We start from the raw sequence: 14,383 nt of genomic DNA, 5'->3' as shown, positions 1-14,383 counted from the left end.
AGAAGGAGAGAGAGCAAATCCCAAGCCGACTAAGCACTATCAGCAGAGAACTCAACATGGGGCTTGAAATCACAAACTGTGAGATCATGACCTGAGCCAGAATTAAGAGTCCCATACTTAACCAACTCAGCCACCCAGGAGCTCTTATTCTGAATTCTTTATCTCTACTTTAAATTGCAAATACTTTAATGGTGTGTTTTTTTATTTGTCTACACATGTCTACACATTTGATGATTGTACATGATAGCTCTTATACTAGTAAACTTACAAGACTCTCTTAATAATTCTGCAGATTCTTCTAGAGTTTTCTAAGTAGATAATAACACACTTTACTTAAGGGGGGGGAACAGTTTAGAATCTTCCTTTCCAATCTCGACATCTTTTATTTCATTTTCTTACCTTAACCTGCACTGGCAGTGATCTTTAGCACAACATTCAATAGAAGTGGGGAGAGTGGACCTTCTTGCCTTGTTTCTAATTTAAAAGGGAAGGCTTCTAATATTTCTTCATTAATTACGATAGGTGCTATAGGCTGATTATACTGCTTTAAGAAGTGGCATGATGTGATCAGAGTTTTCAAAAAAAAATCTTAGTGACAGGATGGGTTGGAGCAGAAGTATTGGGGAGTCACTGGATTAGGAATCACTTATTGAGTGCAAAAGCCTTGAAGGTCTCATCAATAGAACATGCCTCACGGCTCTGATTCTGACCACTGTATCAGAGAACTGCATTTTCTTGATTCACCAAGTTAGATAAATTTTAATATACCACAAATGCATATGGGTCTTCCTAGGAATAGTATCTAAAACCGTGGTTACCGTGATTGATTATAGGCTCCATATATGGTTCTATTACACAGGGAAAAAATCACCCAAATCACTGACAGTCAAACTGATCTTTTAATTCTCTTTCAAATCATTTCAGTAAATATAGCCAATAACATGCTGACACAAAGCAAAGTCATTTTTAAGGTTATCTTAACAAGCTTTAGGAAAATGTAGAATTTCCAAAGAAAGTTACCTCCCAGAAGCTCAGTCAAAAGACAAAGTCATTTATGTACTTTGTTGTTTGGATATTTAGAGAAGTGGAAGAACAAAAAATTACCTAGTAAATATTTTATAAGTAGATATCCATTTAAATGAGGAAATTCAATCCCAAACCTTAAATCACAGTATATTTAATAGCAGATTGTTTTCTCCTTTTGTTGGCTAGACTAGGCAATAGCAGATTTTCCTACTCTTCTGGACCCCTCCTATTTCCCATTTTATTTTCTGGGTAGACATCAGTTATGTAGACAGACAACAATTAGGTCTTATAAACAATAAGATAAAGGTGTCAATTCCATTTAAAAAATTCTAAGCTCTTATAAAATTGCTAAATTAATAACACAGCATGTATTTCACCAATTCTTGGCTCCTGACCCCACTGTCAGTAAATATACGTTTCTAATAAAATGAACATGCTTAATTCCGTAACTAAACAGCCCAAAGGAATAGTATCTGCCATAGCAATGAAGTCTAATGACAATTCTGCTGACATTTCTCATATCTGAAAATGAAGTCATGTGGAAAATGATTTCTACACTAGCAGAATAATTAAGACAGAAAGCAAAATTTGATTTGGTAGAAATGGAAGCTCAGATTGTCTCTGTTCTCAGTGGGGTGTGGGGGGGATATTATTATTTATTTCACCACTATCTTTAGTTGACATCATCTTTACATACTCTTTTTAAAGTCATATTTTTTGATGTCCTAACTGTACAGTAACAAATCCAACTAAAAGCAATGCTAATCTCAAGGGACTTTTGCTTCTTTTTTTGCATAGGAATTTCTCGGTTTCTAAGATTGTTCCAGAGAATGGGCTCTTTCTTGACTCTTAGTCATCTTTCGTTATACAGATATTCTAATTATAGTGGCATTTCTTTTCATTGGTTTTGGACTTATTATGAAATTCATGCCTTTGTCTACATCAGCCAAATGAGAACTACACCTAGGTAAAACATGAAGTTACTTAGTTCCAGCACTGTTTAAGGGAACTGTGAGAAACACCAAGGTACAGTTTTCTGATTTTAAGAACTGTAGGACTGTTGCCACCGTCATTTTCCTATAAAATATAGGTTATTTTAGTTTCTAACAAAATTTTTTAATGAACAAAACATGCACTACAAGAAAACAAGAAAATACCAGCAATTAAAGTCTGAGCAACATGTTTTAAAGAAAGTGTGAATAGAACACTTTATTTGGATTCTGTCAACACAGTCTAATGACCTTCTTCTTTATTTGAAAATGGCTGGTTTTAAATAAAAGTTACTCTAGCTGCTCAAGAGAACTTATACAATAAAAATGCTACACTTCAACAATAAATAAAATGAAATGTCAATTCATTCTCATCATAAGTCCACAAGATTATTCTGTGTGGTATAAGCAGAGTGTTTTCAATGCAGCTGAAACCAATTAACCACTCCAGGCATAAACCACTCCATTCACAAAACATGCAGCATCTAAAGTGTTTTATGCAATATGAGATGTTACCAAATAGTTATTATTTTCACAAATTTCAGAACACTCTGTTCTACCAAATCCTCCTAGGAAATTTTCCAGTCTTTTTCTTATGGGTTTTTAGTATACAAACGTCTGCTTCTCTAAAAGACCCCATCACGCCTCCACTGAGAGTACCTCTTACAATGTTGTGACTTTCAGATTGATTATCTGCCTCCCATCTAGGCTGTCCTTTCTTGAAACAGGGATTGTAATTCAGTCATTATGGTATCTGTTGACCCTCATTCCTGCTCCTCCCAAGCATCCTTCCGTGCATCTCTGATAACAGAGACAAAAGGTTTGGGAAGACCCACAAATTCAATGCACCCCTCATTATCTAGGACTTGAATTTCTGTCCATATGATCTCTGAATGTTTTAAATAGCTCCCAAAACTCCATCCCAATTCCTCCCTTTGTACTGTGGTCTCAAAAATATAAAGACTGCCCAATCTATTGGCTTTCTTTCAGCCTTCTTGAATTTCCAAGAATCTTCTTTTATTGCCTAATCACATGCTGTTTTTCTCTTTTACCAAAACTGTGTCATATAGGGGAAGTTTTCAAAACATGCATGACTAGTAGTAAACCTGTTAAAATGTTCATTTCCCAAATGTATTAACTAATCTAGGAACCTCTGTCTAGTTAATGTAATCCTCACCTCTCTTGACCCACTCCACCTACCAGAATCCAGGTCAGAATCAATTTAGACAAATAGTAGACACTCAAAATGTGCCCTGAAGACATAAACGAAAGGCTTATATGATATAAAACATGAACTTTACTCCTCTCCTTTATTTTTCACTAGGTTTTTAAAACTATTTTTTAACGTTTATTCATTTTTGTGACAGCGAGAGACAGTGCGTGCGAGCAAGCATGAGCGGAGGAGAGGCAGAGAGAGAGGAAGACAGAATCTGAAGCAGGCTCTAGGCTCCCAGATGTTAGCATAGAGCCTGTTGTGAGACTTGAACTCACGAACCATGAGATCATGACCTGAGCCGAAGTCAGAGGCTCAAGCGACTGAGCCACCCAGGTGCCCCTCACTAGTTTTTAAAAAGTAAAAAACTTTTGAACTTCATTAGGTTCAAAAGATATTCTATGAAATTTTAACCTTCAACTTTGGTGCTTGCTTATATATCATCACTTATAGGCAATCAGCTCTTTTAATTAATAAGTAATATTTCTACTACTCATTTATTCTACAACTGTGATTTCCTTCAAGGTATACTTCCTTCAAGAAAATATTCTAAGGACCTAATATTTTATTAAATTAGGTACCCACAAAATAAGCAATTAGATTAGCTATTTTCCAAATGACTTGGAACTAAAAAGAATTCATATTTAGTATACCTTGAAGTTTCCATTCTCAGATAAAGGCAGTATATCATGCATAGTTTCTATATCCAAATTGTTCAGTTCTGCTTCATGGTTTCTGCACACAAATTGTTCACAAGGTGACACTATGATCACATACCTAAAAATCAAAACACTTTTATACATTCTTGGAAAGGTTATCTTTGCCCTGAAATGTTTAAGTCAAAAGTTCTTTTTCTAATATTCTTTGGTCAATGAAGTAAAAATGAATTACTTGATTTAGACACTAAGTAGCTAGAATTATAACATATTCTTTACAATAAATCACTACACAGCAAACAGCGAGAGGATCTCAGTGGCTCATGATTTAGTGCTAGAATGAAAGAAAAACTTCAGAGCGAGAAAATGTATGAGCTAAATGGAAGCCATGGAAAGACTCTCATTTGTGTTTTTACCACAAGGAATGAATAGCTATGAGAATATCTCAAATTTAAAAACTGAACTGAATATGATAAATGAAAGAATGAAATGCTATATACCTTTTTAACTGATAAAAGTCTACTAATTTGAAATAATTAAAAATTATTATTTGAGGGGCTCCTGGGTGACTCAGTCAGTTAAGTGTCCGACTTCGGCTCAGGTCATGATCTCATGGTTCGTGGGTTCAAGTCCCACATCGGGCTCTGTGCTGACAGCCAGCTCAGTGCCTGGAACCTGTTTCAGATTCTGTACCTCCCTCTCTCTCTGACCTTCCCCTGCTCACGCTGTCTCTCTCTCTCTCTCAGAAATAAAAAAAATATATATATTATTTGAAAATGCACGCATACGTACAAATACAAAACTCACTTTTTAATGCACTTTAATTTTAAGGCAAGCAGAAAATTCATCCGTATCTATTATAATCAGTTACTTTTGAGATGTAGCAAAGAACATGGCTACAGCTGAAACTGTCTCAATGTCATTTACAAGGAGGTAGGAATGGTAAAGGGAAGGATTAATTTCAGAGACTAAAAGAATTGGTAAGATAAGAGGTTATCAAATGTTCTCAGCAATCATCACATATCTTTAATAGATAACCCAGTAAAATAAAGTGGTGACATACACTGAAAAACACGTCTAGATAATTATTATAATTTTTGAGGAAAATTACAAAAGCTATTGCACTAGAAATCTAAGGTTAAGTCATACATTGGTGAATCCATATTATGAGAAAATAGGAAATTTTCTTTTTTCTTTTTTTAAAATGTTTATTTGCTTATTTTTGAGTGGGTGAGAGAGAGATGGAGAGAGTGAGTGAGCAGAGGATGGGCAGATGAGAGGGAGAGAGAGAATCTCAAGCAGGCTATGCTCTGTCAGCACAGAGCCAGACGAGGGGATCCTGAGATCTCAGGAACCATGAGGTCTTGACTTGAACCAATGTCAAGAGTTGGACACTTAATCAACTCAGCCACTCAGTTTCCCCAGAACGTTTTCTATCATTTTGTTATGAGGATATATTTAGGAAGATTATCATGAAGATATTCCAAAGAGATACATTTCATAATTGAAACATTTCCTACCAATGACATCTATGATATTTTTCTTTCTGGCCACAAAACCATAAAACATATTTATAGAACCTACAGTCAAAATGAAACTCCGAAGTCATTTAAACACCTTTATCCTACTTTTTAAAGAATTAGTTTTGTTTCTAATTATAAAGATAATAAAATTGTTGCAAATCTTTTAAAATAAAAAGAAATACAAAGGTATAAAAAAGACTCAACCATAATCATAATAACTAGAGACAACATGATATTGTATATTTCAATCTTTATTTTTTTACTTAAAACAGTACCATGAACATTATGTCATGCTATCTCATAAATATAATTTTGAATGACTGCATATTTCAACCTCTGAATGAGTCATATTTTGTTTAATTATACTCCTATTTTAGGTTGCTGAGGATGTTCATTAAAATTTTGATGATATATCTTTTGATTATATATATCATAGGAGTATAATTATATAGATTTTATCACTCATTGATAAAATATATACTCATTTCATTAATTAATTAATTAATTAATTTATTTAGGATGGATTCATAGAAGAAAAAATCCTTCCCTTTATATATGATGAAATGTAGACCCATACAAGTTAACTGACTGATGAGGTCCATAACCAAAATTATCTAATTTTCTGTTTTATACTGTACCATCTATGTTCATAAGAGAATCTACTAGGTCCTTTCCATAATGTCACTCTCTATAATTTAAAAGTACAGCTGTTGGATCTTCTTCTGCTGTATGTTTTCTATTGCTGTATCAATATTGCTATCTTTAAATTCTTAATCCATTATTCATCTTTTACTCATAACTATTTCATTCTCTCTTGAGCCTACATAGAGTGGCGATAAAACAAATCAGTAAAGCAAATTATTAGGAAGTGAGAAATAATAAAACAAACTAGAAAAACACCAGAATGAGACATTCTTTCTTATTCTTCTTTAGATTTCAACCAAAAGTGTACTTAAATATAGAAAAAGTCAGCTCCAGTCATGATCACCAATAGGACATATTTTAAAATAAACAAGGGAGATTCTATTATAAAGTATAACTACTATTCAAAGAATTAAAGGATATAAAACTATTTGGATACATTTATGTAATTATTTGGAAGGCAAAGGAAGGGTAAAAGCTTCAGTCAGTTTTTACCAAGTCAAGATAATCATCTTAGAAGCAATCCTGACTGCCCAAAGATAGATTGTTTACATGAAGAAAAGTGCAATCTCTAGTTTCAAGAGAAGAAATGAATCAATCATCCATAAAACCTAAAGCTTACTGACCTTCCACATACAGCCTCCATGTGTGCTGATTGATAAGTCAAAAAATGGAATGTAGAATTATTAGAAAAATATAATTTTCAAGTGTACATGGATTTTAAGTTTCAAGATTATTTTAGCTTTTTAGAATTATAACCCTTAGTTTTTATTTTTTAGAATTATAAAAACTTTAAAATCAGTACCAAAATATTCCAATACCATTCATTAATCAAAAATGCAATGAGAAAATTCTATACTCCAATACCACAGTTTAGCTTTAAATAAGAATTGCAGGGTTTTATTTCACATTTCCCCCCTATTGTCCTTATAATATGTGCTTGGGAGCATCAATATTAATAATTTTTTCTAGTTACAAATGCTATTGGGAAAAAAACAGGAGAGTTCATTGTAACAGCAAAAAAAAATAAATATGTACTGTAATTCATCAAATACAAACAGCTTTATAAGTGATATGACAAATGTTTTCATTCATTCTATAAAAGTTCTTCACTTAAATTTGACATATAAAATAAAACTGATTAAGTGAACACAATTGATAGCTTAACCCACCCCATGAACCAAGGGTCTGTCTGCTTGTCTGTTTATAATGATTAAAAAGTGAAGAATACAACCACTAAATTTCAAAATGGTTTGGGACCTCTGATTCTTATTACTGATCATGCTATATTGAACAGATTTCATTTAAAAACATAATTTAAGGAGCACCTGGGCGGCTCAATCAGTTAAGCATCCAACTTTGGCTCAGGTCATGATCTCATGGTTGGTGAGCTCAAGCCCTGCATCAGGCTCTGTGCTGTCAGCACAGAGCCTGGCGCCTGCTTCAGATTCTGTCTCTCCCTCTCTCTCTGCCCCTCCTCCTCTCATGCTCTGTCTCTCAAAAATAAATAAACATTTAAAAATTTTAAAAACACAATTTAAACCAAATGGCATAAAAGTGCTACACACAATATATTTGTCAATGTTTTGCATACTATAGTTTCTTATTGTAATAAACATGAGATCCTTTATATGTGGTTCTTACTTTCTCTTTCTTTTAAAGCTATAAGTGACAGAGGATATTTCTATATCTGCTTCTCCTTCCTGGGTATATTCAGAGTTCAATGGTACAGTATGATATTATTTTTTCTTAATGCTTCTTTTTTATATTTTTAATGTTTATTTATTTATTTTCAAATGTTTAAAGTTTAGTCTACAATTAGTTACAATTCTAGTCTAGTCTAAAATTCTAGTCCAGTACAATATCAGTTTCAGGAGTAGAATTCAGTGATTCATGACTTACAAACAAGAGGGGAAAATGGGTGACGGACAAAACGTTATTATTAAGTGGACAACAGACGATAGAAACCAGTAAGAGCTGCACAATAGATATAATATACCAAGGGTTACAAGCAATTCTCCGTATTCTGGCTATCACCTCTATCTTTTTCTCTCCAAAATAAGAAAGCATGTGGAATTGAGGACAATATTAATTATAGAAGCAATATCGCACTGGCTTTATTTATTCATAAGGAAAAAACAAACCAATCTCAAACATTAGTACTTTATTATTCACCACACATCCCAAACCTGATAACAAAACACAATAATTTTAACAGTTGATTTCAGAGTCACTACCCCAATGAGTTAAAACCCAAACTAAGATTAACCAAACTTTTAATGTGGATTTTGACAACAACACGATGCATTGAATAGGTTTAATCTCATTGATTAGACAGAAATAGACTGCTTTTAGATTATTGCTTTCAAGTTGCTAATGAATTTCTTCATAACAGTCACTTCTACGACACTATTAAGTGACCTACAACATTTCCAAACTGTTCATACCATCTTTGATATACCCTAAGAAGACTAAACTGTATTTTTGTAATAATTACTCTTCAAAAGCAAAAAAGACCTTTGAAGGCATTATTATTATCATTGCAACTCCTCCTCTCAAAAAGACATGAGTGGATTGGGAGCAAGATGGCGGAGAAGTAAGGAGCTCCTACTTGCACTCGCACCCATACCTCACACGGAAAAGATCTGAAGCCATTGGAAACCTTATGAAACCTGAGAGGTTGGGAGAAAAAGGATGCAGAATCCATTGAGAAAGCCTTCTAATCAGGCTTGACATACCCGGCAGGCAAGCCCCCGACCCATGCTCACCAGCCTGACCCAGAGAAGGAAGCAGCAATTCTGACTCCACCCCCAGAGCCAGGCAGGACACCTGGAATTGCCCCGAGGGGATTGCCTGGGAAGCTGTGTCTAAAGCAATTTAAGCAGACGCGTGGACTAGATTTGGAGACTGGGACTGACTTGGGTTGAAGAGTGCAACCAACTTAGGCTGCGCCCCCAGTACGGGGAGTTTACTCGCCCAAAAAAGCGAGGTGCAGCGCTTGGTTCAAGAAAGAACTGGAGCACCATCTCTCTCCTCCCCACAACCACCAAGGCAGAACTACCGCCTGAAGCATTGGATCACGCCATGCCCATCCCTTCTTGAGAGCCGCCCTCCTTCCTTTTTTTTTCTCTTTTCTTTCTTTTTTCCCCAGAACACTGACCTAATTAACTTCGGTCACCTGCTTGCTTAAACAATCACAACGAGTCCATTCTGTAGATGTAAATTCTACACCTACCAACATTTTCATCTCTTTCTCTAAGGAGTAATTAGACTATATAGTCTCTCTGCATAATACCAGCTTCCCTCTCTCACCTATCCAACCATATTCTACCCTTTAGCTCTTTGAAAAAAGCTTCTCATTCCTTCTGCCTGTTCATTCTATTTCCACTACTGCCTCATCCCCACTCTGNATGACCCAGCAATAGCACTGCTAGGAATTTACCCGAGGGATACAGAAATGCTGATGCATAGGAGCACATGCACCTCAACGTTCACAGCAGTACTCTCAACAATAGCCAAAACATGGAAAGAGCCTAAGTGTCCATCAATGGACGAATGGATCAAGAAGATGTGGTTTATCTATACCATGGAATACTACATGGCAATGAGAAACAACGAAATCTGGCCATATGTAGCAACATGGATGGACCTTGAGGGTGTTATGCTGAGCGAAATAAGTCAGGCAGAGAAGGACAAATATCATATGTTTGTACATATAGGAGGATTAGGAGGAACTTAACTGAGGACCATGGGGGAGAAGAAGGGGGGAAATGGTGGTGGAAAGGGAGAGAGGCAAACCATGAGAGACTCTTGAATCCTGAGAAACAAACTGAGGACTGATGTATGTGGGGGGGAGGAGGCAGATGGGCATGGAGGAGGGCACTTGTGGGGATGAGCACTGGGTGTTATATGGAAACCAATTTGACAATAAACTATTTGTAAAAAAAAAAAAAAAAGACATGAGTGGTCTCATATAAGGTTTTCTTTCACTTATCCATAACACCCATCCAAACCCACCTCTTTTATTGTGTACTTTTAGCCAAAGGTAAGTCAATGTGGCTGTTCCTCTAGTGACAATAATAGGAGTCTCTCATAATATGTGACAGAAATTGTTTTACAGTGACCATCAACATTTAGTTTTAGACAAAAGGACGTGGATAATTTTCTTTGCAAACATTCTAAAGTGCTCAATATTAATGTATACACACATAACAAGCATAGATATGACCACTTGTACGAGAATTTAATGGGCTAAAGATCCAAGTTTTTAAACAGATGCAAGTACTAGAAATCAGGTTTAGTTTTTATTAACTAAAGTATTCTTCACTTTAATGATTTCAGAAGTTCATAGAGAATTTCTATATGCATCCAAAGTGGAAAAATCACAAAATATCAGTTTAGACACATATTTCATAGAATATAAACATGGCATAAGGAATGTCTCCACTTGTGTTACAAAATAAATGTGGGCAAAAAAATGGTACCTACCGATATGATTTCCATTATACTTGCATTTTTAACAAACAGTTTAGAAAATTGATGCTTATGGGTCTTTTACACATTGTGTATGTTAAGCACTAACTGAAAACATAAGGCACAGAGCATTTCTGTGGAGAAAAAAACCCAGACCTTCCTACTGGGATTAGTCAGCCAGCAGAAACTATCAAGTTTATGATAGTTTATGGAAGGGTCTAAGTTCTTTTCTATGAAACACACACACAGATATGCACACACACACTTCTTGTCAGCTTATATTATCTATATAATATTTAAAGGAATTGTCCAAATATAAACTGCTCCACCATGAAACTCATGATCAGTTTTGGCTGGATTACCTGAGCAATCTACCTGACATAATTTTGTCCTACATGTGGCATCCAATTTTATTATGTGACAAAATGACTTACCGGCCCAAAAGAATTACTGTCAAAACTGTGTCCATGATGATCACCTTCAACCCAGATGTGACCCCGGGGAACTTTGACATACCGTTTTTTGTGTCCCATAGTTCTAGAAATAAAGAGCATATATACCCATTGAGATAAGAACAGAGAGGTCAAGTAGTTGAACATACAAACAGAGGGCAAAAATGATGTTACAAAGATGCAACAGATAATTACAAGAGAATCACGAAGCTACCCTATATCCTCATTTTTAAGTAACATGTGGGTAGGACCTTGTAAACTGATGCACAGTATTTTCTTTTCATTTTTCTGTAGGAAAGAATTTTGTGCTTAAATAAAGTGCACTAGCACCAAATACAATGTTTTACTACCATATTTAATTCTCAATATCCTATATATGTTTTTGTCAAGTAAGCTCTAACAAAATACAGATCTATTTATTTTCTGACATTTGCTTTTATGTCAACATTCAGCTTGATGAGCTGCAATCTTTATTTCTTTATTCAAATAAACTTCTCAAACCAACAGACACTCATAGTGTCTTAATACTTTAAAAAATAAGCATACATAAGAAATAACAACAAAACCTTGGATGATCTCTTGCCAGATTAAAACTATCAGGATCAGCTAAAAATTGTTTGATCAGTATTATTTCATAAATTATTCTTTAAAATGAGAAATTTTTTAACAATTTTGAAGACTCTTTAGAGATTAGTGATCAATGATACACATGTAGTGGAATATTCCATACTCTTAAGGCTGCCAAGGGAATGGAATAAGGAAAGGCTCTCTCATACACTATAGGCAGCAATATAAAATGATACAACCTTTTCCCCTATTTTACAATTTGGGGCCTATTTTCTGCAAATTTGTTAATAGGTTAAAATATATATGCCTTTGACCTAAGTAATTATGCTGGCAGAAATCCATTCCAAAGAAATAATTAGAATGTGAACTAATATTTATTATCAGGAGTATTCAACACAAGTTTTTTTATTTGTTTTGTTTTTTTAAAAGAAAAGTAGACTGCCACATGCAGTGCCTCATTTGGATGTGTCTGGAATCTTAGAACGTTGACAACCTTATGTTCTACAAATAGACCTGGGGAGCTCATTTGGAGGTTTTAGCAGGGGAGTGCAGCTACTCCTATACACTTGACAGAACTCTATCTGGGAAGGTCGTCCACTTTGACAGAGGGCGCAGTTTTGGGAGGGACACACAGGGAGTGGAGAGCGAGGAAGGGGACATCCACCTAGCAAGCTGAGTGGAATCAACCTTGGTGAACAATGGAGTGAGGGATACCACAGCAAACTTGCCCTCACATCCTCAACACAAGCTTTATATATATATATGTAAGCTTTATATATACATATGTATATATGTATGTATGTATATGTATATATGGCTCAAGAAATTATTATACATCCAATTTAATAAAAGGAATGAGATTAGAATAAAATATTACCCAATTCTGTAATAATAAATTCTTTTTCTTTCTTCTTTTACTCCACAAACATTTGGGAAAATGCCTAACCTAAAGAAGCTTCTCAATGTTGGTTGAATGAATGAGTAAACGTCATACCCGAGTCTATAGAGTTAAGCACAGAAACTGAGCTTTGTGAGTTATTCTTTGAGGTAGTGTCACTTTCAGACCATTTCTGTTAGTTAGCAAGTTGTATATGTGGAGAAGAATACATAAAAAAGGAAGACCACACATAAATTGGTGCTATCAAAATTGAAACTATTCATTATCTAGAATGGTTTTTAATTTTCAAGATAACTTCAGTGTTGAATTACTTTGCTTGAGATCAGTAAATCATTCATGCAAGGAAGGAATGTTGTGGCCATTAGAAGCCCACAGTAAGTTAATGACTGCCGTTTATTTTTAATTACTACTGGGAAGAAGAGTATCAGCTTTTTAAAAGAAAAGCAAAAACAAGTTGAACACATCTCACCATCATATACTCTGTAATATAAGTGTACTTCAATTAAAATCTGTCAATGAGTTCTTGACATCACTACTGCTTTTATCATGAGGTTGCCTCTAAGAACTAATATCCCACATCAAGTGTTAATGACTGGAGAAGACCCTTTTACACAACTGTTGGCAAGGCAGACTCTCCTAATAAGTCCAAACATTTGTTCACCTTATTAAGCTGGCTATTTTGGATAGTTAGATAGAAAACAATCACCCTTTTTGTCTCTTTAAGCAGAATTATGAAATAAAACCAGCATAAAATCATTTCTGCAATGAAATGGTAGATGTTAACAAGCGTAGTCTTCTGGAAACCAGAAGAATGATATAAAAGTCAGATTCAGTTTCAATGTCATATGAACCAAGGAGTCAAAATGTTTGTGATAGAAAGTGACAGTATCATAAAATTACCAGTGACAGCTGCACATTTCCTTGCATTGACCATCTTATCTAAAAAATGTAAATACACCCATCTTCCCATCATTTTCTAGCCTCTTACAATGTCTTATTTTTCTTCATTGCAGCTACTAACACTTGACATTCACTTACTGGTTTATTCCTTTATTGGCCATCTGCCCCCCTCCCCGCCCCCACCTAGAATGTTAACTTTGCAACTTTGTCTTTCTTTTTCACTTTCTTTGTATCACCAGAGCCCAGAAAAAAGCATTGTACAAAACACGCAACAAATATTTGTTGAATAAATGACCAAATCAATAACTGAAGAATGAAAAATACTGCAACAAAAGCAGAACAACAGAGTGGAAATTTTAGAGTCTGGAACCAGACTAAACCGGTTTTAATCTTGCTACCATAGCTCCTAAGCGATCTTGTGCAAGTTACTAAATTTCTACCTCCATCTGCCTATCTTTAAAATAAGATCAATAAGACATACTCCAACTGGGTTGAGAGGAAGATCAGTAGTTAACTGAGAATATAATGGAGAGGTTACTATAGAGCAGTTTCTGCAATCAGGTTATTTTGGCTTATATATCTGGCTTAACTCTTTCAAATTCATGTGACCTTGGGCAAGTTGATACAACTTGTCAGTTTTCTCATTTGGAGAATGGACCAAATAATGGTACCTAACTCAAAAAGTTGTTCTATGAATAAAGTGGAATGTATTACATTTGATAAATGGACTCTCTTATATTTGAGACTGTTTTTAATCACTCAGTATAGTTCTAATATACAGTAAGAACCCAATAAGTGGTAGTTATTATTGCTATTGTCTTCCTTTGTCCACTATTTTCTTTCTTTTCAAAATTCAGAATGTGTTCGGCCTCCACTATCTATTAGCATCAGTCTCTTAAAATTACCTGAGCTACGCTTCAATAATTTCTTTTCCCCATAGCTGCACTGTGACTATAGACTATTTTTTATGGTACAATAAATCTTTTTTTCCCTTTTTATTCGTATGCCCTTCTGAGATACTCTAAAACTTATATGTGAAAACAC

At 34.8% G+C, this 14,383-nt stretch overlaps 1 protein-coding gene across 2 annotated transcripts in view; it reads right to left on the bottom strand.

The window, feature by feature from the left end:
* Window positions 1-14,383, bottom strand: part of IMMP2L (inner mitochondrial membrane peptidase subunit 2) — an 855,505-nt gene that overhangs the window by 204,835 nt on the left and 636,287 nt on the right. The window contains exon 6 of one of the 2 annotated variants that reach the window (XM_077775070.1): window positions 10,957-11,059. The exons of the other annotated variant lie outside the window; for it this stretch is intronic. Coding sequence (XP_077631196.1) covers window positions 10,957-11,059 — 103 coding nt within the window. The remainder of the gene's footprint in view (window positions 1-10,956; window positions 11,060-14,383) is intronic. 2 annotated transcript variants of the gene reach the window in all.

Source organism: Crocuta crocuta, unplaced genomic scaffold (assembly GCF_008692635.1).
Source record: "Crocuta crocuta isolate KB4526 unplaced genomic scaffold, BGI_CrCroc_1.0 scaffold47, whole genome shotgun sequence".
In the NCBI taxonomy this organism is placed as follows: Eukaryota; Metazoa; Chordata; class Mammalia; order Carnivora; family Hyaenidae; genus Crocuta; species Crocuta crocuta.
This window is presented reverse-complemented; position numbering and strand designations above follow the sequence as displayed.